The 25,050-nt window shown below is 51.5% G+C and overlaps 1 protein-coding gene across 7 annotated transcripts in view; it reads left to right on the top strand.

Moving 5' to 3' along the window:
* The window catches only part of PRMT7 (protein arginine methyltransferase 7), a 33,669-nt gene extending 8,701 nt beyond the window's left edge, over nucleotides 1-24,968 (top strand). For 6 of the 7 annotated variants that reach the window (XM_075576928.1, XM_075576926.1, XM_075576930.1 and 3 more), the window contains exons 11-18: nucleotides 9,799-9,882; nucleotides 11,679-11,726; nucleotides 12,446-12,535; nucleotides 19,398-19,559; nucleotides 21,950-22,024; nucleotides 23,448-23,608; nucleotides 24,031-24,127; nucleotides 24,621-24,968. In XM_075576928.1, coding sequence (XP_075433043.1) covers nucleotides 9,799-9,882; nucleotides 11,679-11,726; nucleotides 12,446-12,535; nucleotides 19,398-19,559; nucleotides 21,950-22,024; nucleotides 23,448-23,608; nucleotides 24,031-24,127; nucleotides 24,621-24,797 — 894 coding nt within the window. In that variant the 3' untranslated portion in view covers nucleotides 24,798-24,968. The remainder of the gene's footprint in view (nucleotides 1-9,798; nucleotides 9,883-11,678; nucleotides 11,727-12,445; nucleotides 12,536-19,397; nucleotides 19,560-21,949; nucleotides 22,025-23,447; nucleotides 23,609-24,030; nucleotides 24,128-24,620) is intronic. The other variant, XM_075576929.1, reaches the window with a different exon arrangement.
* Nucleotides 24,969-25,050: the final 82 nt, after the last annotated feature.

The raw sequence follows: 25,050 nt of genomic DNA, 5'->3' as shown, positions 1-25,050 counted from the left end.
GAATGCATTTTCAATTCTTGCAGGCCTCGTAGGAATTACACAAGGGCGAGTTACATCTAGGAGCGATACTCTGCAGAATCAAACATTCACAGATCATACACGAATGAAACAAATAAGCATACATACAAGCAAACACTCAAAATGGCGGTTAGGCCAAAATGGAAGTGATGATAGCCACACACATTATCTCAATCTTCACAGTCCTCTCTTTTTATTCTTGAAATCATAGTCTTTTAAGGATAATTCAGATAAAACTCAGAAGCGTTGCACTGGCCTGGAGGGCCCAAATTTGCATGGCTTTGATAGTTCTGGAAACTCACAGAGCTGTTGGCTATCATATCAGCCAGGTTGGTCTTTCTGCCATCATTTTCATCTGTATTCCATTGAGGAGGACTGACTTTTCCTTCTGAGATTGCATCTTCCGTAGTGTCGTCTGTGATCAGTGGCATGGCCTGGGTAGAGGGTGTTACACACCTTTGCAGTATAGATTTACTGCACATGACACAGACATACAAAACAATCAGAACTGCAAACACACAGACAATTCCATTCATCAGTTTCGCTCCTAGGAAACCAACCAACTTGGTAATTCCTAACGGGTCCCATCCCTCATCTCCGTTTTTCCTTAATCTCTCCTGTATCTCTGCGATCTTCTCTAGCTCGTGCTCAATCTTACCACTTTGATCTCTAATAAAAACACAACATTGCTCTTTAACGAGGGCACATACGCCCCCCTTCGATGCTAAAATATAGTCTAGAGCCATTCTATTCTGTAGGGCCATTAATCTAATCTGTACCTGTTCCTGGTTGAGTAAATTAATGGATGTAGTTGTATGATTGAGGACATCATCCAGTACATCTGTAAGTACATTGAACCTGTCATATAGTAACCCAACTCCTACATTAGGAAATAAGCTAGCCCAAAATTGTTCTTTCCATAGACTACTTTTCAACCCCTGTGTGTTGGAAGTGGCTCTGCTATTCCTGATCCTGCCAGTGAGTCATTGTAAAGGCAGGTACAATTGTACCTAGATAGCAAGACCCCGTCCAACCACATGGTAATACTCTGTAGGCCCATTTTCCACAAAGCCAATACACTCCCCTTGGTAAACTAGAATTTGTGCAAGCACCTTTTACTATCTTAATTAAAACTGAAAAAATTAAGGCCACATCCTCCCTGTAAATTTTTAGTTCCAGGCTGTAAATATATGTTTACACAAGTTTCATTAGTTGGTGGAGGCACCTGGCCCATAAATTGATTGTTGTTCCCAGTGTAATTTATGTAAAATCCACCTACAGGAACCTCATTTACCAGTGGAATTCGGTTTAAAAGTTTAGAAATGTTCCCTGTAAACAAATTCAAATTGACATTTCCTTTTCTAAATTCGGCATTAGTATAAGGTATCCCAACCCAAGGGGCTGTTTGTGTATGTGGTATATATCCACACACCCAACAGGGTTCCCTTACCCCTGATTTAATATACACAGATCTGCAAACGTCAATAAACGTATTATCTTTTCCCCAAGGGGTTAAATGTAATTCTCTCTTGCGTCGTTGGGGGCCACTAGAGTATGGCAGGGAATCATTGTATATATTCCCATGTGACTCATTAACCTGTGTAGTATTGTGCAAGATTGTATGGTTGTCTGCAAAATGATGTGACCATAAAACAATAAACATTACAAATGTTGCAAAACCGATCATCCCTAGTACTGCCTTATCATCATCTGGATGACGTAGGCTGATCTTGTTTAGCGGAGCATACATCTTAAAAACACACTCTAAAGCATAAAAATAATATTGAGTCCTGATAAAAACAAATTGTTCGTTTAAGACCGGGCCTTGATAATATTGAGTCCAAAAAAACCCAACAAATTGTTTGTTTAAGACCGGGCCTTGCCTGAAGTCTTAATTCCTCGGTGGTTAAATGTTCTAGGATTATTATGCCTAGATACACGAACTGTTGGTCAGTGGTCAGGGAAAAACCCGTCAAAACACTGGCTTGATGATTCTTTGTCTTTGTTAGCTGTTTACGGTGGTGCCGGCACTATTTTTACGTGAGTAATGTGTATCCACGAAGATAATTCAGCAACTTTTACTGCAGTGTTGGTTGTGAGTAGCACCTGGAATGGTCCACGCCACCTGGGATGGAGATCGTTTTTGCGTAGGAAATGTTTGACCATCACCCAGTCTCCTTCTTTTAGATGATGCTGCTTTGTATTCTCCTTAATAGACTTTGTGGCCTTCACCTGAGAATGGAGAGACTGAAGCAATTGCATTAATTTCACACAGTAGACGCTAATTAAATCATCAGTCATAGCATGATCATGCATCAATAACTGTAAACTCCCTGCAGTAATCATGGGTCTACCCATCAGGATCTCGTGAGGTGTTAATTTAGTTTTGCCTTGTGGAGCGCTCCTTATTGACATAAGCGCCAAGGGCAGCGCGTCTGGCCAGTGTAATTTGGTTTCAGTGCAAATTTTGCTGATCTTATTTTTGAGAACTCCATTGGTTCTCTCAACTTTCCCTGCACTCTGAGGGTGATATGGGCAATGTAGATGGTAAATAATACCCAACACCTTAGCCAGTTCCTAGACTATAGCGGCAGTGAAATGTGTTCCTTGGTCTGAAAAAATGTGTTGTGGAATCCCATATCTAGGTATGAACTCCTGTAGCAACTTCTTAGCCACTGAGCGCGCGTCCGCGTGCTGACAAGGGTATGCTTCAACCCAGCCTGAAAACATGCAAACAACTACCAGTACATATTGGTAATGCAGGCTGCGAGGCATTTCGATAAAATCGATTTGTAAATTGCGAAAAGGACCTTGGGGGCACAAGATTTTACCTGTACCGACTGGAGCATGTTTGCCAATATTGTGAAGCTGGCAAATATAACATGTGGAACAAAATTCCTCTACTTTAGGCCCAATATTAGGGGCAAACCAGTCATTCCTGATGGATAACAGCATACTCCCCTTATGTGAATGGGCCAACCCATGGGCCATTCGCAAAATGTATGGTTCCAAAGAGGGGGGTAAAACTGGTTTGTTATTGGGGGTAAAACTGGTTTGTTATTGGGGCCATACCAAAGATCTTCTCTACATTGATGACCCTTGGTTGTCCAGTCCTGAACAACCTCAGCAGTTAATTGTTTATAGAAAAACATAAGATCTAATGGTACTGTAACTGGTGTGTCAGTGGGTTGGGTAGTTATAGCATATGCCTGCACATACGGCCTTCTGGCCGCCTGCTTAGCCGTGGAATCAGCAAAAGCATTGCCTCGTGAGAGTGGGTCAGTTGAGTTGGTGTGTTCTGCAACTTTAATTACAGCTAGTGAGTGAGGGAGGAGTAAGGCCTCCAATAAATTTTTTACCTGCTGTGTATTGGGGAACCTGCAGCTGTGATAAATCCCCGTAGACGCCAGAGGGCGCCAAAGTCATGTACAACTCCAAATGCATATCGTGAATCTGTGTATATGTTTACCGTTTTACCCGTTGCTAGGAAACATGCACGGGTTAAAGCAACCAATTCTGCTATCTGAGCAGAATAGTGAGAGGGGAGGGAGTTGCATTCCAGCACTTCAGTGCTGCTTACCACAGAATATCCTGTACACCTTGTACCGGATGTGTCAATAAAAGAGGACCAATCCACAAAGATCTCTAAATCAGCTGATGTGATAGGAACCTCAAACAGATTGTCCCTGACATGTGTCACTGTGTCTGTGTCAGTGATACAGTCATGTGGCAGACCTGCGTCAGGTGATGGTAACAGTGTTGCTGGATTGAGTGTAGTGCATCGATGTACGGTTATATTTTCAGAGCCCTGTAATATAATCTCGTACTTAGTTAATCTACTGTTAGTGAGCTGTGAGGATCTTCGTAGAAGTAATGTGGATACTGCATGTGGTACATGTACCTGTAAGATATGTCCCTGTACAATAGCTTGAGCAGTATCAACAAGAATTGCGGCAACCGCCACAGATCGGAGACACGGCGGGAACGCCTGTGCCACTGAGTCAAGCCTAGTACTGTAGTAAGCCACGGGACGCTGTCGGGTGCCATGGGTTTGAGTTAAAACTCCTGAGGCATGTCCCTTGTGCTCGTGGCAGTATAAGGTAAAAGGTAATGTACAATTGGGCAAGCCCAATGAAGGAGCTGAGGTTAAACTCTTTTTTAGCGTGCAGAACGCTTCTTCAGTCTCCTCAGTCCAAGGAACTGGTTGAGCTACACCTTTACGTGTTAGCTGCTGTAATGGGTCTGAAATAGCTGAAACATTGGATATCCATTGTCTGCAATATCTGGCCATTCCTAGGAAACCTCTGAGTTCTTTCTGTGTCCGTGGCCTGGGCACACACTGGATAGGCGTGATTCTATCTGGGTTAATTGAGCGGTGACCTGGTGATAAAATTTGACCCAAATACAGTACTTTTGATTGACATAACTGTAATTTCTGCCTATTGACTTTGTGACCTTTTGTGGCTAGGGTATTTAATAATGCCACTGAGTCAGTTTTGCAGGCTTGCAAAGAGGGCGAGGCTAACAATAGGTCATCTACATATTGTATTAACACTGACCCTTCTGGTAAATGTACATCCTGAAGGTCCCGCTGCAGGATTTGTGAAAATAAGGCGGGGCTTTCTGTGTACCCTTGTGGTATTCGTGTCCAGGTGTACTGATGACCTTTATATGTGAATGCAAAAAGATATTGACTGTCTTTGTGTAACGGAATGCTAAAAAATGCTGAAGACAAATCGGCTACTGTGAAATAGACAGCTGTTGGAGGAATGGATGACAAAATGGTGGCTGGGTGAGGGACCACAGGGAAAATTGGTTGCACAATGCGATTGATCGCTCGTAGATCCTGCACAAACCTATACTTTGGTGGGTCGGAGTGGGGTTTTATAACTGGTAGAATTGGTGTGTTACAAACACTGCTTGTGGGGATTATAACCCCTTCTTGCAATAACTCCTCCATAATAGGGGCTATACCCTGTAAAGCATTTCTGCTGAGAGGGTATTGTCCAATTCTGGGGAGGACTGCATTGGGAAATAATTTAACCCGTACTGGTGCAGCAGACCAGACGTACCCAGTACTGTTGCCAGGAGACGCCCATAAACTATGAGGTAGTGGTTTTAAAATGGCGTCATAATTTTCTGTGGTTAAATTATACACACAGATATTATCTTGCTGGGGGCAGGTGAAAAGCATAATGGACTCTTCATGACCTGGTATTTGTAAATACACAGATCCGTCTGAACGGCAATCAATGGTACATTGTAACCTGCACAATAAATCTTTCCCCATCAAATTAACAGGGCATGTGGGGCTCATTAAAAATTCGTGTTGTAAATCAATATCTCCGATTGTCAGTGCTAGGGGGATGGATAGTGGGTGCGCTATCAGTTTGTTACCTACTCCCCTGACCATTATGTGTGGTTTGTTACTGGTTTTAAAACGAAGAGCAGTTTCCTTTGAAATAGTGGAACATGAGGCTCCTGTATCCAAAAGAAACTGTTCTGGTTTACCATCCAAAAGGACGGTAATATTAGGGCCAGTACTGTCAACTGGAATAGAGGAATAGTGTGTAATGTGCTGTCTAAAAAGTGAAAGAATTCTGTCCTGTTCTTCTGTCTCCTCACGTCATTCTCCATACCCTAAATTGTACATATTGTCAGATGGATTGTGTGGGGGTGGATTCTGAAATCCTTGTTGTCTGTTTTGATAATTGTCCCTATTATTGTATTGCTGATTGGAATTATTTCTTGGTGCTCTGCACCTCTTGACTGTGTGTCCCAGTTTACCACAATTGAAACACTGTACTTGGGACCAATCTTTTCTCCCGCCATTCCCTCCTTCATTGTATCCTTCATTGTAATCATTATAATTCCTATTACCCCTCTGCTGGTTATTTTCCCGACCTTTGCTCATTACCTCTATTGCCTTGAAAAAAAACCAGTCTGGGTTTTCATTAGTTCTTCTTGCTCCCTCTCTCGTGTTTTTTTTTTTTTTCTTCACAATCTACTTAGTTTCGCTCAAAATGTGCGGCGGCTGCAATAACTTCCACCATTGGTTTGTTTTCCCATCCTAGGAGTACTCTAGTTACACCCTTGGATATCTCAGGATCTAAACCCTTTATGTAAGCTGCCACAATAAGAGGAACTGCATTTGCTTCAGAGTCCCTTATTCCCCCATAAGCAGTAACAGCAGTAATAATTTTGTCTGCAAATTCTTCCACTGTTTCCCCCTTCTTTTGTTTCATAGAATTTATTTTTCCCCAATTAACCCGTGGTGCAAAGGCTGCTCTTAGTGCTGCCAGAACATCTGTCTGTAACCTGATTCTCCCATCCCGTAATCTATGTGTGTTTTCAACCTGTGCCCATGGTGCTCCCGCTGCTCCTGCATTGTCATATTGTTTTACAAATTTGCCTCGCTCCGTTGTGGTCATAATTACAGTCAGTAAATGTTTTATATCCCCACAAGTTGGATCATAAGCTGTAATAACACTCTGCATTTGTTCACAAAACCCTTTAATATCTTCCTCAGGTCTGGAAAACTGTGTTTTTAAAGCTAGTATTTCTCCTGGTGTCCAGGGGATGTATATCTGTGGCTGGCGACCTTCAACTAAGTTCCCTGTCACTTCCCTCATTGGCGTAACATTAATGTTTTCTGGGGGAAGACTTACATTTTCAGGGGTCACAACTGGGGGTTGTTGGCTTCGTGTACGGGATGCGACTGGGTCATCAAGAATTTGATTTACAGGGCTAAGTCTGGGCATAATATTGCAAGCAAGATTGGTTAGTATATTGTTAAGGAGTCTTATGCTCCTTGGGGTAGATGGAGGGCTTTCTGGGCTGTCAGATGAAGGTTGGGGAGTTTTATGTTTGGAAGATTGTGAGGGTCCTGAGTAGGCTGGGGGTGGTGTATCATCAAAATCAATCCGACGGACAACAAAAGGTGTGCCGGGAGGTGTTGGTGTAAGCTGTTTGGACACCTCAGACTGTGGAGGGGGTTGTGGTGGTGTTTGCACAGCGGTGGGTGCAATAGAAGAAATAATAGGAGCCAGTACAGGGGCGGTAGGCATGATACTGGGAGTAGGTGCAGGGGCAGGAGGCACGATAATGGGAATACTGGGAATAGGTGCAGGGGCAGGAGGCAACAGGGCAGGTGGTACCGTAGGGGTACACATGGCCGGGTCTAAAAGGAAATCTCTCTCTTCTGTAAGATACACTTCATTGGGTTTCTGTGTTATTTCTTTTACCCTCACAGGGTATAAAGATGTTGTGACTAATTGTGATGCGTGTTTTTCCCATTGTACTAATGTACCCCATTCATCTTTGCTGACTGCACTAGGGTCCTTCAATAAAGTTTTTCTTAATGAATATAGAATATTTAAACTAAAAGTGCCATCTTGTGGCTAGCAGTAGCAATTGTCAATATCTCTAACTGCACGTTTCATCCATAGCTTATTATACTTTCGAAAATTATTATTGCCATAAAGTCTACACATATTTTCAAGGGGCGTACCCTTCGCCGGCGACTGAGAATGTAGGTTTCCCATAATTCTCCTGTATTACACAGATCAACGTTAGCTGACCATATACCAATAAGGTGCCCACTACTTGGTAGAATATAGAGTTAAGGACCAGTGGTATTAAAAAAATAAAATAGTCACCTGTTGTTCCTTAACAAAATTTTCTCTTTCCAAGTTTTTTAAGACTTATCACCTTATTAACTATTATACCTTCTGAGCCCTGAATTGGCCTGCCATTTAGCATAAGGTATAATCTGACCTATCCCTGATCAACGCCAGTCGATCGGGTACCAATAAGGTGCCCCACCACTTGGTATAATATAAGTAGAGTATAGAGTTAAGGACCAGTGGCACTAAAAAAATAAAATAGTTACCTGCTGTTCCTTCACAATAATTCTCTCAACAAGTATAGGGGACTTTCCACCTTATTAACTGTTACACCTTCTGAGCCCTGAATTGGCCTGCCATTTAGCATAAGGTGTAACCTGAGTTTATGGCAATAATATAAAACAACAACAACAACAATACCTGATCAGTATAATATTGATAAACTCACGTGATACAGGGTGTCCCGTCACTCAGGTAGGTTGCCCATAAAGAACAAACTGTCTACAGATTACTCAAACAATTAATCTACTGGCTTTTTTTGTTAAAAATGATAAAGCCTTACCTTATTCCAAGTGCGCACGTTTGAGTAATGTAGCAGTTGCTCCGTCTGGGCTTTCCTGGTCCCGAGATGTTGGGTCCCTATTCGGGCGCCACCTGTGAAAGTGCAGAAATAAAATCAATGAGTCATGGGTTCAAAAAGTAACAACATGAGTTTATCTGTACCAGGGCACAATTGGGAGACAAGAATTCAAAAAGAACTCAAGCCTCTGAAAACATATTGCTTGGTATCACATTTTTATACATTTCAAAATGAGTAATACACCCCTTAAGGGGGCTGGCTTAGAGATAAAAAAATATATGATGACTTATACAAAAAGACATATTGATACCTAAATATGCTGCATACGCTATATTCTTATCCTATATACCATATATGTGGGCCGCCCTTAACCTTGTGACATAAGGGAGTTACTGTGTCCAGCTTTGTGTGTTACTGTATCTGTCAGATAACAGAACCTAAAGTCAGCAGGAATATCTAAGACAGGAAAAACCTCTTACGAATGCATTTTCAATTCTTGCATGCCTCGTAGGAAATACACAAGGGCGAGTTACATCTAGGAGCTATACTCTGCAGAATCAAACATTCACAGATCATACACGAATGAAACAAATAAGCATACATACAAGCAAACACTCAAAATGTCGGTTAGGCCAAAATGGAGGTGATGATAGCCACATACATTATCTCAATCTTCACTTGATGATTTCATTTGTTGCTTATTGGATTGGCCTTAACTTTTGAGCACCACAGCCACTACTTTTCTGGCAATACTCCAACAGCTGGACGCGCGCGTGCGCAATTCTCCGACAGCTGTACTCAAGCGGGCACAATACTCCGACAGCTGGACGCGTGCGGGTGCAATACTCCGGTAGCTGGACGCGCGCAGGCGAAATACTTCGGCAACTGGACGCGCGTGGGCACAATACTCCAACAGCTGGATGCGTGTGGGTGCAATACTCCGGTAGCTGGACGCGCGCGGGCGAAATACTTCGGCAGCTGGACGCGCGCGGGCGAAATACTCCGACAGCTGGACGCGCGCGGGCGCAATACTCCGACAGCTGGAAGCGTGTATATTTGTCACGGGGGAATGCGGCGCTCGGTGCTAAAGCCTTTGAGGTCCCAGGGTGCGCCTGCGCCAGTCACTTTACGTCCTGTGACTCGGGCTCAATAGTTAGATTGCTAGCTCTTTAGGTCAAGAGCTCATATATGCAAAATGTTATGTGCCGCGCCGCGTACACTGTCAGGTACAGCGGGAGCGCTCGGGGGTGGAAAGGGAACGTGTTAACTCTGCGGTGCGCAGAATAGAATCCGTAGTGCAGGTACCTGCTGAAAGTGTGTATGTGCGGGCGTGTGCACGTGTGTGTTACCTTGACGTGTTGCAGCTTAACATGTTTTAGCCAAAAGATTGAACTATATGACCCATAATTATGAGAAGGAAATAATTAGTCCGGTATAGGGGCTGGAGATTTGGGGGAGGGGGTTTGGAGGTTTGTGGGTTCTTTGTTTGCTTGGTTTTCTTGTTGTGTTGCCTGTAAATGACACCGTGGTGTCCCACAATTCATGGTTTGTGTTGTGTTTGTGTTACTCCTGCAGGCGCTGAGCCCGGACAGTGTGTGTCTGTGTGTGAGTGACGGCAGTTTGCTCCCGGTCCTGGCGCAATCTATCGGAGCAGCGCAGGTAACTCAGAACCACGTGTCTCCTAACTCAAAGCCACGCAGACCCCACAGGAACACGGAATGTGGCGGTGGATAAGAAGCCCGTGGCTGCCCGTTCTCCTGTCCGCTGTAAAACCTCCGACCCTGTTTGGCCTTTGGGGCTTTCTTTCTTACTTAGGCTTTAGCATTATGTCTGTCCCAAGCACGTTTTACCCCCCTAATGAATAAATCTTATTGGCGACCCCTCAGACTGTCGCTGACACTGTGTGACCGATCCCAGGCTGTATATAGTGTCCTGAACTCGTGGGGGGAACACACACTTAATAATCCCAAAACTGCCCCTCGGTGTGGGCAGGCAGCATGGGGGTACAGCTGTCACTCACTGCGGGAGCTTCCAAAGTTACGCCCCACAATGCCTTGCTGCTGTGGGTGCAAAGCACTGTGGGGAGCGACTTTGGAAGCTCCCGCAGTGAGTGACAGCTGTACCCCCATGCTGCCTGCACACACTGAGGGGCAGTTTGGGGGATTATGCAGTGCGCAGTCCCCACACGGGCTCAGGACCCCGCTATCCTGCCTGGGAACTGCCAGCACTGATTTATTTTGGGCGAGCCCCTTGGAGACGCCTCACGTTCCCCGGTTGGGAATCTCTGCTGTACAGTAGATCATGGACCGTTTGCACCTGTTATATTCTTGCAGTTTATTACTGGCCCCTTTGGCAGTGACGGAGTTAACCCTTTTAGTTTCAGGCTGTATAATCCCCATCTCCAGAGCTCAGCAGCAGGGGGTCCCATCCCTGTGCTGTTTCCCAGATCTTGGGGGATCCCATCCCTGTGCTGTTTCCCAGATCTTGGGGGGTCCCATCCCTGTGCTGTTTCCCTTAACTCGGGAGCTCCCATCCCTGTACTGTTTCCCAGATCTTGGGGGATCCCATCCCTGTGCTGTTTCCCAGATCTTTGGGGGTACCATCCCTGTGCTGTTTCCCTGAACTCGGGAGCTCCCATCCCTGTACTGTTTCCCTGATCTCGGAGTGGGAGGGTGTCCCATACATGTGCTCTTTCCCTGAACTCGGGGGTCCTATCCTTGTGTTGTTTCCCAGATCTTGGGGGATCCCATCCCTGTGCTGTTTCCCAGATCTCGGGGGGAGGGGTGGGTGCCGTCCCATTCCTGTGCTGTTTCCCTGATCTCGGGGTATGCCTGTCCTGTTTCCCTGATCTCGGAGGGGGAGGGTGTCCCATACATGTGCTCTTTCCCTGAACTCGGGGGTCCTATCCTTACGCTGTTTCCCTGAACTCGGGGGTCCCATCCCTGTGCTGTTTCCCTGAACTCGGGGGTCCCATCCTTACGCTGTTTCCCTGAACTCGGGGGTCCCATCCTTACGCTGTTTCCCTGAACTCGGGGGTCCCATCCCTGTGCTGTTTCCCTGAACCCGGGGGTCCCATCCTTACGCTGTTTCCCTGAACTCGGGGGTCCCATCCCTGTGCTGTTTCCCTGAACTCGGGGGTCCCATCCTTATGCTGTTTCCCTGAACTCGGGGATCCCATCCCTGTGCTGTTTCCCTGAACTCAGGGGTCCCATCCCTGTGCTGTTTCCCTGAACTCGGGGGTCCCATCCCTGTGCTGTTTCCCTGAACTCGGGGGTCCCATCCTTACGCTGTTTCCCTGAATTCGGGGGTCCCATCCTTACGCTGTTTCCCTGAACTCGGGGGTCCCATCCCTGTGCTGTTTCCCTGAACTCGGGGGTCCCATCCTTACGCTGTTTCCCTGAACTCGGGGCTCCCATCCCTGTGCTGTTTCCCTGATCTTGCTCCGTTTTTTGCAGATTTACACTATGGAATCCTCCTCAATGTCCCAACAACTCATGGAGAAGGTGTGGGGGGTGGGGGGGAGGCGGGAGCGGGGGGGAGGCGGGAGCGGGGGGGGAGGTGGGAGTGGGGCTTCATATCCCCTTTGCACACCTAAAAATATTGCACACCTAAAAATATAGATCATATTCCCTCTGTATATACACCCGTGTCTGTGTGCGTGTGCGTATACACCCGTGTCTGTGTGCGTGTGCGTATACACCCGTGTCTGTGTGCGTGTGCGTATACACAGTGTCTGTGTGCGTGTGCGTATACACAGTGTCTGTGTGCGTGTGCGTATACACCAGTGTCTGTGTCTGTGTGCGTATACACCCGTGTATGTGTGCGTGCGTGTATACACCAATGCGTGTCTGTGTGTATACATCCGTGTCTGTGTGTGTGTGTGTGTGTGTGTGTGTGTGTGTGTATACATCCGTGTCTGTATGTATATACCCGTGTCTGTGTGCATGTGTATATACATGTGTTCGTGTGTACTGTACGTGCATTTTAAATTATATAGTTGCTCTATGGATGTCATTTTATTTTTAAAAAACTGTCCGCGTGGGGATTTAAAATGGCCGATGGCGTTTGTGCACCGTAAGCAAAGACAAGTTAACTTCAGCTACAGTTTCATTTTGGGAGGAGTTCCTTGCCGGTGCAGCCGCAGTAACATACTTATAACATGATTACCCACACGCCTCCTCTTCCTGAAAGCGTAACCGCCAGTCTCTTGTGTCCGACGCAGATTTTCCGAACCAATCACCTGGGAGATAAAATCCGCGTTCTCCAGAAGTCGCCGGAGGGCGTCACCACGGCCGACCTCGGTGGCAAGAAGGTAACGCCCAGAAACGCCACGCGGGGCCACGGGGTCACTGCTTGAAGAGCCGCAACGTTCTATTGGCTGCCGTTTGTAACGGACATGGAACAATAGAGCGCGCGGTGCTAGTATACGGCAGAGAGAGCTCCGCGCGGTGCTAGTATACGGCAGAGAGAGCTCCGCGCGGTGCTAGTATACGGCAGAGAGAGCTCCGCGCGTTGCTAGTATACGGCAGAGAGAGCTCCGCGCTGTGCTAGTATACGGCAGAGAGAGCTCCGCGCGGTGCTAATATACGGCAGAGAGAGCTCCGCGCGGTGCTAGTATACGGCAGAGAGAGCTCCGCGCGGTGCTAGTATACGGCAGAGAGAGCTCCGCGCGGTGCTAGTATACGGCAGAGAGAGCTCCGCGCGGTGCTAGTATACGGCAGAGAGAGCTCCGCGCGGTGCTAGTATACGGCAGAGAGAGCTCCGCGCGGTGCAAGTATACGGCAGAGAGAGCTCCGCGCGGTGCTAGTATACGGCAGAGAGAGCTCCGCGCGGTGCTAGTATACGGCAGAGAGAGCTCCGCGCGGTGCTAGTATACGGCAGAGAGAGCTCCGCGCGGTGCTAGTATACGGCAGAGAGAGCTCCGCGCTGTGCTAGTATACGGCAGAGAGAGCTCCGCGCTGTGCTAGTATACAGCAGAGAGAGCTCCGCGCGGTGCTAGTATACGGCAGAGAGAGCTCCGCGCGGTGCTAGTATACGGCAGAGAGAGCTCCGCGCGGTGCTAGTATACGGCAGAGAGAGCTCCGCGCGGTGCTAGTATACGGCAGAGAGAGCTCCGCGCGGTGCTAGTATACGGCAGAGAGCGCTCCGCGCGGTGCTAGTATACGGCAGAGAGAGCTCCGCGCGGTGCTAGTATACGGCAGAGAGAGCTCCGCGCGGTGCTAGTATACGGCAGAGAGAGCTCCGCGCGGTGCTAGTATACGGCAGAGAGAGCTCCGCGCGGTGCTAGTATACGGCAGAGAGAGCTCCGCGCGGTGCTAGTATACGGCAGAGAGCTCCGCGCGGTGCTTGTATACGGCAGAGACAGATCCGCACAGTGCTAGTATACGGCAGAGAGAGCTCCGCGCGGTGCTAGTATACGGCAGAGAGAGCTCCGCGCGATGCTAGTATACGGCAGAGAGTGCTCCGCGCGGTGCTAGTATACGGCAGAGAGAGCTCCGCGCGGTGCTAGTATACGGCAGAGACAGCTCCGCGCGGTGCTAGTATACGGCAGAGACAGCTCCGCGCGGTGCTAGTATACGGCAGAGACAGCTCCGCGCGGTGCTAGTATACGGCAGAGAGAGCTCCGCGCGGTGCTAGTATACGGCAGAGAGAGCTCCGCGGGGTGCTAGTATACGGCAGAGAGAGATCCGCGCGGTGCTAGTATACGGCAGAGAGAGCTCCGCGCGGTGCTAGTATACGGCAGAGACAGCTCCGCGCGGTGCTAGTATACGGCAGAGAGAGCTCCGCGCGGTGCTAGTATACGGCAGAGAGAGCTCCGCGCGGTGCTAGTATACGGCAGAGAGAGCTCCGCGCGGTGCTAGTATACGGCAGAGACAGCTCCGCGCGGTGCTAGTATACGGCAGAGAGAGCTCCGCGCGGTGCTAGTATACGGCAGAGAGTGCTCCGCGCGGTGCTAGTATACGGCAGAGAGAGCTCCGCGTGGTGCTAGTATACGGCAGAGAGAGCTCCGCGCGGTGCTAGTATACGGCAGAGAGAGCTCCGCGCGGTGCTAGTATACGGCAGAGAGAGCTCCGCGCGGTGCTAGTATACGGCAGAGACAGCTCCGCGCGGTGCTAGTATACGGCAGAGAGAGCTCCGCGCGGTGCTAGTGTACGGCAGAGAGAGCTCCGCGCGGTGCTAGTGTACGGCAGAGAGAGCTCCGCGCGGTGCTAGTATACGGCAGAGAGAGCTCCGCGCGGTGCTAGTATACGGCAGAGAGAGCTCCGCGCGGTGCTAGTATACGGCAGAGAGAGCTCCGCGCGGTGCTAGTATACGGCAGAGAGAGCTCCGCGCGGTGCTAGTATACGGCAGAGAGAGCTCCGCGCGGTGCTAGTATACGGCAGAGAGAGCTCCGCGCGGTGCTAGTATACGGCAGAGAGAGCTCCGCGCGGTGCTAGTATACGGCAGAGAGAGCTCCGCGCGGTGCTAGTATACGGCAGAGACAGCTCCGCGCGGTGCTAGTATACGGCAGAGAGAGCTCCGCGCGGTGCTAGTATACGGCAGAGAGAGCTCCGCGCGGTGCTAGTATACGGCAGAGAGAGCTCCGCGCGGTGCTAGTATACGGCAGAGAGAGCTCCGCGCGGTGCTAGTATACGGCAGAGACAGCTCCGCGCGGTGCTAGTATACGGCAGAGACAGCTCCGCGCGGTGCTAGTATACGGCAGAGACAGCACCGCGCGGTGCTAGTATACGGCAGAGAGAGCTCCGCGCGGTGCTAGTATACGGCAGAGAGTGCTCCGCGCGGTGCTAGTATACGGCAGAGAGCTCCGCGCGGTGCTAGTATACGGCAGAGAGCTCCGCGCGGTGCTAGTATACGGCAGAGAGTGCTCCGCGCGGTGCTAGTATACAGCAGAGACAGCTCCGCGCGGTGCTAGTATACGGCAGAGAGAGCTCCGCGCGGTGCTAGTATACGGCAGAGAGAGCTCCGCGCTGTGCTTGTATACGGCAGAGACAGATCCGCACAGTGCTAGTATACGGCAGAGAGAGCTCCGCGCGGTGCTAGTATACGGCAGAGAGAGCTCCGCGCGATGCTAGTATACGGCAGAGAGAGCTCCGCGGGGTGCTAGTATACGGCAGAGAGAGCTCCGTGCGGTGCTAGTATACGGCAGAGAGAGCTCCGCGCGATGCTAGTATACGGCAGAGAGAGCTCCGCGGGGTGCTAGTATACGGCAGAGAGAGCTCCGTGCGGTGCTAGTATACGGCAGAGAGAGCTCCGCGCGGTGCTAGTATACGGCAGAGAGAGCTCCGCGGGGTGCTAGTATACGGCAGAGAGAGCTCCGCGCGGTGCTAGTATACGGCAGAGAGAGCTCCGCGCGGTGCTAGTATACGGCAGAGAGTGCTCCGCGCGGTGCTAGTATACGGCAGAGAGTGCTCCGCGCGGTGCTAGTATACGGCAGAGAGTGCTCCGCGCGGTGCTAGTATACGGCAGAGAGTGCTCCGCGCGGTGCTAGTATACGGCAGAGAGAGCTCCGCGCGGTGCTAGTATACGGCAGAGAGAGCTCCGCGCGGTGCTAGTATACGGCAGAGAGTGCTCCGTGCGGTGCTAGTATACGGCAGAGACAGCTCCGCGCGGTGCTAGTATACGGCAGAGACAGCTCCGCGCGGTGCTAGTATACGGCAGAGAGAGCTCCGCGCGGTGCTAGTATACGGCAGAGAGAGCTCCGCGCGGTGCTAGTATACGGCAGAGAGAGCTCCGCGCGGTGCTAGTATACGGCAGAGAGTGCTCCGCGCGGTGCTAGTATACGGCAGAGACAGCTCCGCGCGGTGCTAGTATACGGCAGAGAGAGCTCCGCGCTGTGCTAGTATACGGCAGAGACAGCTCTGCGCGGTGCTAGTATACGGCAGAGTGCTCTGCGCGGTGCTAGTATACGGCAGAGAGAGCTCCGCGCGGTGCTAGTATACGACAGAGTGCTCTGCGCGGTGCTAGTATACGGCAGAGAGTGCTCCGCGCGGTGCTAGTATACGGCAGAGAGTGCTCCGCGCGGTGCTAGTATACGGCAGAGAGTGCTCCGCGCGGTGCTAGTATACGGCAGAGAGTGCTCCGTGCGGTGCTAGTTTACGGCAGAGAGAGCTCCGCGCGGTGCCAGTATACGGCATAGAGTGCTCCGCGCGGTGCTAGTATACGGCAGAGAGAGCTCCGCGCGGTGCTAGTATACGGCAGAGACAGCTCCGCGCGGTGCTAGTATACGGCAGAGAGAGCTCCGCGCTTAGCTAGTATACGGCAGAGAGAGCTCCGCGCGGTGCTAGTATACGGCAGAGAGAGCTCCGCGCTGTGCTAGTATACGGCAGAGAGAGCTCCGCGCGGTGCTAGTATACGGCAGAGACAGCTTCGCGCGGTGCTAGTATACGGCAGAGAGAGCTCCGCGCTGTGCTAGTATACGGCAGAGAGAGCTCCGCGCGGTGCTAGTATACGGCAGAGAGAGCTCCGCGCGGTGCTAGTATACGGCAGAGAGTGCTCCGCGCGGTGCTAGTATACGGCAGAGAGCTCCGCGCGGTGCTAGTATACGGCAGAGAGAGCTTCGCGCGGTGCTAGTATACGGCAGAGAGTGCTCCGCGCGGTGCTAGTATACGGCAGAGAGAGCTCCGCGCGGTGCTAGTATACGGCAGAGAGAGCTCCGCGCGGTGCTAGTATACGGCAGAGAGAGCTCCGCGCTGTGCTAGTATACGGCAGAGAGAGCTCCGCGCGGTGCTAGTATACGGCAGAGAGAGCTCCGCGCTGTGCTAGTATACGGCAGAGAGAGCTCCGCGCGGTGCTAGTATACGGCAGAGACAGCTCCGCGCGATGCTAGTATACGGCAGAGAGAGCTCCGCGCGGTGCTAGTATACGGCAGAGAGAGCTCCGCGCGGTGCTAGTATACGGCAGAGAGAGCTCCGCGCGGTGCTAGTATACGGCAGAGAGAGCTCCGCGCGGTGCTAGTATACGGCAGAGAGAGCTCCGCGCGGTGCTAGTATACGGCAGAGAGAGCTCCGCGCTGTGCTAGTATACGGCAGAGAGAGCTCCGCGCGGTGCTAGTATACGGCAGAGAGAGCTCCGCGCTGTGCTAGTATACGGCAGAGAGAGCTCCGCGCGGTGCTAGTATACGGCAGAGAGAGCTCCGCGCGGTGCTAGTATACGGCAGAAAGAGCTCCGCGCGGTGCTAGTATACGGCAGAGAGAGCTCCGCGCTGTGCTAGTATACGGCAGAGAGAGCTCCGCGCGGTGCTAGTATACGGCAGAGAGAGCTCCGCGCGGTGCTAGTATACGGCAGAGAGAGCTTCGCGCGGTGCTAGTATACGGCAGAGAGAGCTCCGCGCGGTGCTAGTATACGGCAGAGACAGCTCCGCGCGATGCTAGTATACGGCAGAGAGAGCTCCGCGCGGTGCTAGTATACAGCAGAGAGAGCTCCGCGCGGTGCTAGTATACGGCAGAGAGAGCTCCGCGCGGTGCTAGTATACGGCAGAGAGAGCTCCGCGCGGTGCTAGTATACGGCAGAGAGCTCCGCGCGGTGCTAGTATACGGCAGAGAGAGCTCCGCGCGGTGCTAGTATACAGCAGAGAGCTCCGCGCGGTGCTAGTATACGGCAGAGAGAGCACCGCGCGGTGCTAGTATACGGCAGAGACAGCTCCGTGCGGTGCTAGTATACGGCAGAGAGAGCTCCGCGCTGTGCTAGTATACGGCAGAGAGCTCCGCGCGGTGCTAGTATACGGCAGAGAGACCTCCGCGCGGTGCTAGTATACGGCAGAGACAGCTCCACGCGGTGCTAGTATACGGCAGAGAGAGCTCCGTGCGGTGCTAATATACAGCAGACAGAGCTCCGCGCGGTGTATTATACGGCAGAGAGAGCTCCGCGCGGTGCTAGTATACGGCAGAGAGAGCTCCGCGCGGTGCTAGTATACGGCAGAGACAGCTCCAAGCGGTGCTAGTATACGGCAGAGACAGCTCCGCGCGGTGCTAGTATACGGCAGAGAGAGCTCCGCGCGGTGCTAGTATACGGCAGAGAGAGCTCCGCGCGGTGCTAGTATACGGCAGAGACAGCTCCGCGCGGTGCTAGTATACGGCAGAGAGAGCTCCGCGCGGTGCTAGTATACGGCAGAGAGAGCTCCGCGCGGTGCTAGTATACGGCAGAGAGAGCTCCGCGCGGTGCTTGTATACGGCAGAGAGAGCTCCGTGCGGTGCTAGTATACGGCAGAGAGAGCTCCGCGCGGTGCTAGTATACGGCAGAGAGAGCTCCGCGCGGTGCTAGTATACGGCAGAGAGAGCTCCGCGTGGTGCTAGTATACGGCAGAGAGAGCTCCGCGCGGTGCTAGTATACGGCAGAGAGAGCTCGTATACGGCAGAGAGAGCTCCGCGCTGTGCTAGTATACGGCAGAGACAGCTCCGCGCGGTGCTAGTATACGGCAGAGAGAGCTCCGCGCGGTGCTAGTATACGGCAGAGAGAGCTCCGCGCGGTGCTAGTATACGGCAGAGAGAGCTCCGCGCGGTGCTAGTATACGGCAGAGAGAGCTCCGCGCGGTGCTAGTATACGGCAGAGAGAGCTCCGCGCGGTGCTAGTATACGGCAGAGACAGCTCTGCGCGGTGCTAGTATACGGCAGAGAGCTCCGCGCTGTGCTAGTATATGGCAGAGACAGTTCCGCGCGGTGCTAGTATACGGCAGAGACAGCTCTGCGCGGTGCTAGTATACAGCAGAGACAGCTCCGCGCGGTGCGAGTATACGGCAGAGACAGCTCCGCGCGGTGCTAGTATACGGCAGAGACAGCTCCGCGTGGTGCTAGTATACGGCAGAGAGAGCTCCGCGCGGTGCTAGTATACGGCAGAGAGAGCTCCGCGCTGTGCTAGTATATGGCAGAGACAGCTCCGCGCGGTGCTAGTATACGGCAGAGACAGCTCCGCGCGTTGCTAGTATACGGCAGAGAGAGCTCCGCGCGGTGCTAGTATACGGCAGAGAGAGCTCCGCGCGGTGCTAGTATACGGCAGAGAGAGCTCCGCGCGGTGCTAGTATACAGCAGAGAGAGCTCCGCGCGGTGCTAGTATACGGCAGAGACAGCTCCGCGCGGTGCTAGTATACGGCAGAGACAGCTCCGCGCGGTGCTAGTATACAGCAGGGGTGATGCAGGTTTACATAGTGCCCTGACCGCCTCTCCGCCTGTCCTGTTTAGGTCTCGGCCCTGATTGCGGAGCCCTTTTTTACCACCAGCCTCCTGCCTTGGCACAACCTGTACTTCTGGTACGCCCGCACCGCCCTCTCCACCCACCTCGCCAGCGGCGTCACCGTGCTCCCCCTCTCCGCCTCCCTGCACGTGCTGGCCGCAGAGTTCCAGGTAAGGACGTACACACGATACGGCTTCCTTTAATGTAACCGTGCGCATGGCAAGGATTTGCCCTGTGTCTTTCTGGAAATTAATTACAAGATGAATGTTTTAGGGGCCTCTGAGTGGGGGGTTTGTCTCAAGTGTTTTATTTCCCTGTATCCCACCCTGTCCCCATCAGAGAGCCAATAAGGGGAAGGGGGACACTATCCCAGTGTGACCTCTTACACCCGGCGGTGTGACCTCTTACACCCGGCGGTGTGACCTCTTACACCCGGCGGTGTGACCTCACACACCCGGCCGTGTGACCTCACACACCCGGCGGTGTGACCACACACACAGCGGTGTGACCAAACACACCCGGCCGTGTGACCTCACACACCTGGCCGTCGGCGGTGTGACCTCACACACCCGGCGGTGTGACCTCTTACACCCAGCCCTGTGACCTCACACAGAAGGGAGCAGCCTGAGGAACTGAAACCCCTCCCAAGTCTCAGCTCTTCGTGTTTACAAACTAACTTTAAATAATGACTTCAAAATACATTTAGGGGTAAAAAAGGCACCAATCACTCCCAAAAAATCTTCTTCTCCGAGAGCGGTCATACTCCGTACTGCTTCATAAGGTTGCATACCTCTGGCAGTGCGTGCATGAGGACGTTTTATTTTAAGGAGGGAGGGAAATAAAACCTTTAATCACATTATACAAAAGGACATTTTTCAGCCTTCGAATCTCCCGCCACGTTTAATTCTCCTGGTTCTTTCCGACTGCGGCGACACCCCCCGCGATTTCACAGGAATATCAACGGTTAAGTTCAATCTGCGCCGTCGGAGAAAAAGTGGCGGCCATGAACCTTCCCCCGGGACTGGGCAGGAACAAGATAAAATGGCGTCCGCGTCCTGCGCGCTGTATATTTGCTTTTCCGCTGTTTGATTAACAAGACGAATGATGTTTTAGTGGCGATTAGGTAACCCTTTCAGTGCCGGGCCGGCTTCCCTCTGGCGATGGAAGAGTTAATCTTTTTAAATGATCAGATAATTCCCTTCCCCCCTGTGACGGGAGCTTTGTGACAGGCTATTAATAATACACAACAAAATATATATATAACTAGGTTGAACTGGGACGAGACTTAGATATGATAAAATATAATTTATTCCTTGATAAAGGTGAACACACAAAATATACAAATAACAGGCAAAATATGGACACTCACTTAAAGATGGAAATGATAAAACAGTCACATCTGGACTGGCAGTTCATACAGCAATCTTCATAATTCCAAGACACGAAAAGCCATGAAAAGACCTTGCATGCAGACATTGCATGAAGACATGAAAGACAATAGCCATAGGCTGAGCCTGGTTTATATGCAATTATTTCCCATTGAACACAACCTAAACCCAGCCTCTCTCATAAATCAGCGGTGAGGTTGACAGTTTTCCTCAGAGTAAAACTCCTCCCACCCAAGGACGTTTCCAAACTGCTTGTCCTATCTAAATAACTTCATAACTTCAGTTCAGTAGTACTTACTGGCATGAGAGACATATTAGTACATTCCGGCCCGCGTGACGCTCCAAATGAGACTAAATATTACCATGTAGGACTAAAATTAAGAGAGATATTAATATCTGGCTCTTAGTATCTGTTAGATATCAAGTGTTTAGAATCATTATTTGTGGCTTGGTCCCACGAATACACATATGTAATTTTTAGCATGTTCAGCCGAGGACATCTCATAATATTCTTATATTTAATAAGGTCACTCATTCTGATCTCCTAAATCAGAGGCGTTTGTAAGTGTGAGTTATAACGCTCACAACCCACTCCAGCTTCCTGCAAACAGGTATTAACATACTGTGCACCAAAACCCCCATCAATAAATTTCTTTGAAGCAGGGACCCCTGTGTAGTGGACATTTGTCACCTGGTGTTAGATTTCACACCCAATGCCCCCAGCCTGGGTCTAGCTGTCTCTACCAGCAATATACCCTTGGCCTGCAAATTAGGTATTAACATACTGTACACTAAAAACCCCTTCTGCTTTTCACACCCAACTTCAATCAAGCCTTTTGAAGCCCAGATTTTCTGAAAAGACACACCACAGTTGTATTTTCTTAAACTGTAGCTTATTAACCCCTTAAGCCCCAGTGTGTGTGTGGTGCAGACACTGGCATAACACAATACAGTTACACAGGGGAATAAGCATTTTGATATTGAAGCGAGGTAAAAACACATTACTGGACCTCAGTTCAGTTAACCCCTTGCTTCCGAGGTGAGAGTAGAGGGTGGCCAATTGGGGTGTAACCCCTTTAATCCCAGGCCAAAGCTTCTCCATCGTCACCCCCCCCCCCCAATATTTGCTGATCGGTAATGGATGTTATTCCCGTGTATTTTCCCTGTTTCAGGACCTCTGGAGGATCCGCAGTCCGTGCAGGTCGTGCGAGGGGTTCGACGTTAGCTCTCTGGATGAGATGATTAAGGTGGGGGTTGTACAAGTGATCCGCTTCTTCTCACTCCTGATCTCCTACTTCGCGCACGTGGGGGGGGGAGAGGGGCCTCATACAGATGTATGACAGATGCGCAGCTCATAACCATTTCACTGTCACTTGCTGTCTGCAGCAGACGTCACAGACTTGTTTCCATTAGTAAGACTCTTAGTAATAACCATTTGGTGCACATATATCGGGGGGAGGAACCTTGATACATTGCGCTGAGAAACGCGGAGGGGACCGCGATTGTCCGAGGGACGGCTTAGTGCTCGGGAGCGTGGCCTGATTGTTGGATTTATAGGGTCAGTCCCAGATTCGTAGGGTGGGTGCTGGATTCGTGGGGTCAGTCCCAGGTTCGTGTGGTCAGTCCCAGGTTCGTGTGGTCAGTCCCAGGTTCGTGTGGTCAGTCCCAGGTTCGTGTGGTCAGTCCCAGGTTCGTGGGGTCAGTCCCAGGTTCGTGGGGTCAGTCCCAGGTTCGTGGGGTCAGTCCCAGGTTCGTGGGGTCAGTCCCAGGTTCGTGGGGTCAGTCCCAGGTTCGTGGGGTCAGTCCCAGGTTCGTGGGGTCAGTCCCAGGTTCGTGGGGTCAGTCCCAGGTTCGTGTGGTCAGTCCCAGGTTCGTGGGGTCAGTCCCAGGTTCGTGGGGTCAGTCCCAGGTTCGTGGGGTCAGTCCCAGGTTCGTGGGATCAGTCCCAGGTTCGTGAGGTCAGTCCCAGGTTCGTAGGGGGGTATGTCGGATGCGTAGGGGGCGTGCCCGGATGCGTAGGGGGCGTGTCCGGATGCGTAGGGGGCGTGCCCGGATGCAGGAAGGGGCGTGTCCGGATGCGTAAGGGGCGTGCCCGGATGCGTAGGGCGTGCCCGGATGCGTAGGGGGCGTGCCCGGATGCGTAGGGGGCGTGCCCGGATGCGTAGGGGGCGTGCCCGGATGCGTAGGGGGCGTGCCCGGATGCAGGAGGGGGGCGTGCCCGGATGCATAGGGGGCGTGCCCGGATGCATAGGGGGCGTGCCCGGATACATAGGGGGCGTGCCCGGATGCGTAGGGTCCATCCCATGTGGCACCAAAGTGACCTATTTACTGGGTTATTTCTGGTGCCTTCTGCAAAACACAAACCCCAGCCTGGAAATGTCGGTAGATTTGTGAGACGGCGTTTACGTTGGAGTTCACTGATCTTATCTCTCCCTTACCCAGCCCCCTCTCCGAGTTGTACACCTGACAGTGAGGGGGTGTGTATGGTCTTTGTATCGGGGGCAACTTCTGCCAGAGGATTTTCCGTGCTCTGTAGTCTCGTGCCCCAGAAAACCTCGAGATCTGAACCCCCGAAACGACTCCCCCCGGTTTCCCCCCGTTAGACGCGGCAGCGCCTTTCGTCCCTTTAGCGCTGACGTGGCTGGCGTTTTTTTTTTCACCGTCTCGCAGAATTCTCTGACGTTCCGGGAGTCGCAGGAGGCGGAGCCTCACGCGATGTGGGAGTATCCCTGCCGCGCCCTGTCTGACCCCACCAAGGTCATGACCTTTGACTTTAGGGAGACAGTGCCAGCCGAGGAGGTCAGCTGCGAGGGCTCGTTACACCTGGTGAGGTGAGTCCGAGCTTCTATTCACCCTGTGAGGCGCAGGGGGATGGGCCGAGTTTATTTATCACATGAAAGCGGCTTCCTAATAAAGTCTCCCGGTAGTGTCTGGGTTCGCCTGTCGCACTACGCTCTGGGGCAGATGGGGTTAAAAGGAACATGCTGCAGTATAAAGTAGGACCGAGTACTTCTAACAGTTAATGTGGATTTTAATATTGGTGTCTGAGGCACAGGGGGATATTTACTAAGCGATGCTAAGCTCCAGTGCACATTATACTGGAACGTGCTCTGGCGGCGCCTGGTGGCTTAGCATCGCTTACTCATTTTGGCCTAAAGTGAAGTATTCAGTATCGCATGTACAGAACCGAGCAGTGGACTGGTGTCCCACTTCAGAGGCCAGTGTATTAAGCCGCTGCTATCTTTCTGCCCAGGCCGGGCTGGTGTCAGGGAGCGGTGCTTTGGATGGAATATCAGCTGACGGAGGAGATCTCGGTCAGTACCGGCCTGCTGCAGGTGGCAGAGGAGACGGTGAGTGTGTTATATCCTGTATATAGGGGGAGAAGCTGTTTCTCTCTCCCACCTCCCTCTTTCTCCCCCCTCCCTCTTCCCCCATTCCCCCCTCTCGGTCCCCCCTCCCTCTCTCTCGCTCCCCCCTCCTTCTCTCTCGCTACCCCCTCCCTCTCTCTCGCTACCCCCTCCCTCTCTCGCTACCCCCCTCCCTCTCTCGCTTCCCCCTCCCTCTCTCTCGCTTCCCCCTCCCTCTCTCTCTCCCCCCTCCCTCTCTCTCTCCCCCCTCCCTCTCTCTCTCCCCCCTCCCTCACTCCCCCCATCCCTCACTCCCCCATCCCTCACGCTCTCCCACCCTCCCTCCCCCTTTTCCTCACCCTCTCCCTCCTCCTTTTCCTCCCTCTCTCTGTCTCTCTTTCTCCCTCCCCCTCTGTCTGTCTCTTTCTCCCTCCCCCTCTCTCTCTGTCTCTCTCACTCGCTCCCTCCCCCCCCCCCCTCTCTCTCTCTCTCTCAGGGTGACTGTCAGTGGTACCCACACAGCAAACAGGGCGTCTATTTCTTGAGCTCCCTCCTAGAGCCTACACCCGCCCGGAGCCGATGCCCCCGCGACCTCACGTACTCTCTGACCTTTAACCCCAAGACCGGATGTATCTGTATGTCTTTCACGGAGGAAAAAGTGCGCGCGGTGTAGCGCTATTCTATTAATATATAAATATATCAAATAATGTGAAAAATAATGTGAAAAATAAATATTGAATAATTGGGGCTGCCAACTAAAAGACTGGCTACCCAAAGCTAGTGAAAGACCTACAGAAAAACAAAATGGGCGCCCCTATCGCTACAATGAGTGAATATAAATAACAATAAATATAAATATCAAATGCTAAATGCAAATAAGAATATACAGTAAAATACAACCGTGTGCTTGTGATAATACGCTGAAA

Source organism: Ascaphus truei, chromosome 19, assembly GCF_040206685.1.
Source record: "Ascaphus truei isolate aAscTru1 chromosome 19, aAscTru1.hap1, whole genome shotgun sequence".
Classification (NCBI taxonomy): Eukaryota; Metazoa; Chordata; class Amphibia; order Anura; family Ascaphidae; genus Ascaphus; species Ascaphus truei.
Note: the sequence above shows the minus strand (reverse complement) of the source record. Positions and strands in the feature narration are given on the sequence as shown.